Source organism: Chrysochloris asiatica, unplaced genomic scaffold, assembly GCF_000296735.1.
Source record: "Chrysochloris asiatica unplaced genomic scaffold, ChrAsi1.0 scaffold00107, whole genome shotgun sequence".
NCBI classification, from domain to species: domain Eukaryota; kingdom Metazoa; phylum Chordata; class Mammalia; order Afrosoricida; family Chrysochloridae; genus Chrysochloris; species Chrysochloris asiatica.
Window position 1 is genome coordinate 5,162,063 of NW_006408625.1, and position 3,279 is coordinate 5,165,341.

Sequence of the window (3,279 nt, forward strand, 5' to 3'; positions counted from 1 at the left end):
CAGCTTGAGGACTAAGGTGCGCCTGACCCAAGCCATGGTATTTTCAATAACCTCGTATGGATGCAAAAGCTGGACAGTGAATAAGGAAGATCATAGAAGAATTGATGTCTTTGAGTTGTGGTGTTGGAGGAGAATATTGAAAGTGCCATGGACTGCCAAAAGCACCAATAGATCTGTTTTGGAAGAAGTGCAGCCAGAGTGCTCCTTGGAGGCCAGGATGGCTAGGCTTCATCTCTCATACTTTGGACACATTGCCCGGAGAGAACAGTCGCTGGAGAAGGATGTCATGCTGAGTAAAATGGAGGGTCAGAGAAAAAGAGGAAGACCCCCAATGAGATGGATCAGCCAGGTGACATCATTGATGGCGTCAAGTGTGGCGGTGGTAGTAAGATTGGCCCAGGATCGGACATTGTTTTGTTCTGCTGTGCATAGGGTCGCTATGTGTCGGTTCCGACTCGATGGCACCTGACAACAACAACAACAACATAGTTATTTTGCTACTAGCATGTTATTACATAATCATTGTAGATTATAAATTAACTTGAGTTCTTTAGTGATATTTTTTGCCAATTTAGTAGTTTCTATTGTAGTGATATTAATGATGATAGTAATTATATGATTAATATCAGATGCAGGTAAAATTATGCTTAATGATTGCAGCAATACATGGTCAGGAAACTGCCAGATGTTCAAGCTGGATTCAGTAGAAGGCGTAGACTCAAAGATATCATTGCTGAGGTCAGATGGATCTTGGCAGAAAGTAGAAAATACCAGAAACATTAAACAAGTTAGGTAGATATTCCACAGAAATGTAATCTTGACTCCAATTTTCAATAAACAACATAGGAAATGAAAGACCTCTGTTTCAGTGATACTGATCAAATTATTGTTTTTCACCATATTGGCAACATCTGCTAGAGAAATTAAAGGTGTTTACCTGCTTTATTGGAGTCCTGGTGAGGCGTTGTGGGTTAATGTGACAAACTGCAAAGCTGTTTGAACTGCAAGGTCGGTGCCTCAAGCTCACCAGCTGCTCCTCAGAAACCCTATACAGGGTCACTGTGGATCTGAATCAACTCAACGGCACTTAACAACAACAACAACCTGCTTTATTAACTATGCAAAGGCATTTAACTGTGTGGATCATAGCAAATTATAGATAACATTGCGAAGAATGGGAACTATAGAACAGTTAATAGTGCTCAAACTATGAGGCAGTCAATCAACTTGAACAAGGCAATACTATGTGGTTTAAAATTAGGAATTGTGTGTGTCAGAGTTATATCCTTTCACCATACTTATTCAATCTATATGCTGAGCAAATAATCTGAGTATTTAGGATTATACCTAAAGAGAAAAAATCAACTCTCTAAGAGGAACCCAGAACCAGGTTGACGGAAGATTCCTTAACAATTTGACATATACAGATGACACAACCATGCTTATTTAAAGCAAGGGGGATTTTAAAAACACTTGTTGATGAAGATCAAAACTACAGCCTTTTGTGTAGATTAAACTTTAACGTAAATTTTTCAAAATCCCTACAACTGTACCAGTGACCAACATCTTGATAAATAGAGAAAATATTGATGTTGTCCAGGATTTGATTATATGTGAATCCATAATTAACACCCACAGAAGCAACAGTCAGGAAACCTTGTACTGCATTGGGCAGATCTCCTGCAAAAAGATCTCATTCAAATGTTAAAGAGCAAAGATGTCATCTTGAGGACTAAGGTCACCTGACCAAGTCATGCTATTTTCAGTCACTGCTAATGTATGTAAAAACTGGAGCATGAATAAGGAGACAGAAGAATTGATGCGCTTGAATTCTGGTGTTCGCAAAAAAATATTGAATATACCATAGGCTGCCAGAAAAACAAACAAATCTGTTTTGAAAGAAGTACAGCTAGAATGCTCCTGAGAATTAGGAATCGTGGGACTTTGTCTCACATAATATGGACTTGTTACAAGGAGGGACCAGTCTCTGAAGGCAGACATCATGCTTGGTAAAGTACTGGTGGTAGTGTGCCATGGAGTCGAGTGCCATGGAGTTGGTTCCAACTCATAGTGACCCTGTACAGGGTTTCCGAGGCTATAAATCTTTATGGGAGCAGAAAGCCTCATCTTTCTCCCATGGGAGAGTTGATAGTTTCGAATCGAACTGCTTACCCTGAGGTTAGCAACCTGATTCATAACCACTATGCTACCAGAGCAGTAAAAAAGAGGAAAATCTTCAGTGAAATGAACTGACACAGTGGGCTCCAATTTAGCCAAGAATGGTGCAAGGCTGGGTTACTTTGAATCAGAACCAGTTCAGTGGTACCTAATATCAATATTGTAATGAGAATCTATAAAGGAAAAAAATGTATTCAAATGTATATTTTTATTCTTCAACATGTTACGGTAGGTAGATATTCCATAGAAATGTAATCTTGATTTAATTGTTAGAAAACAGATAAAGTAGGCAATATAAGATCTCTGCTTCAGTGATACTGGCCAGAGTATTATTATTTCACCATAATGGCAACATCTGCCAGGGAAATTAAAACAAAATTTCCTCCCTAAGGAGATTCTGCCTGCTCCAGCGAAAGCTCTGTATATACAGGGAATGCCAGGAAATTCTGACATATTCTTGGAGCAAACACTTCAAAAATGTCTTGTGTTTTTTCTGTTTCAGCAACTGCACTGCGTGGTGGTTGGAAGTGAAAATGCCAAGCGATATTTTGAAGCAGTTCAAGGATCAAAAGAGCACCGGGGGGAGCTTTTTGGGATACATAACCTCTTCAAACTAAGGACCCAAGGGTCTTGCCTTACGAGGGACATCCTGGAGGTGTGAAATTATTCTCTGACCTTTTTGATAATATTTTAAACATGGTTTTCTCCCTCAGGAACTTTAAAATATAATTGCTGGTGTCTTTTCAGTGAAAATTTTGGATTTTAGATGAAAAAGTGCCTTATGTTTAAAATTCCTACTTTTAGAGAAGTAGGAAGTGAATGATTATACCAGCAAATTAAGATTTTTCCCATGCACAGTTACAAGTAATGCACATGCCCAGCAGACATACATATACAGATAGTGTGTATTGCAAGGCCATTTTCAGATGGGCAGAGAGAAGTTTTATTATTTTGAAAACAGCTGTTGAAGTCAGGAACTAAAAAAAGAGACTTTCCTAAATAAACAGAAATATAAAATGTGTTTTGATTAAAGTTACCAAATACTCCCTGAGAAGTACTCTCATGGCCCATGGAGAGTTTTGTTTTCTGTTCCCAATAAAA

General features: G+C 38.5%; 1 protein-coding gene across 1 annotated transcript in view; it reads left to right on the forward strand.

Moving 5' to 3' along the window:
• Window positions 1–2,930, forward strand: part of ERCC6L2 (excision repair cross-complementing rodent repair deficiency, complementation group 6-like 2) — a 124,823-nt gene extending 121,893 nt beyond the window's left edge. The window contains exon 14 of the mRNA XM_006867640.1: window positions 2,681–2,930. Within this exon, the coding sequence (XP_006867702.1) occupies window positions 2,681–2,839 (159 nt within the window). The 3' untranslated portion in view covers window positions 2,840–2,930. The remainder of the gene's footprint in view (window positions 1–2,680) is intronic.
• Window positions 2,931–3,279: the final 349 nt, after the last annotated feature.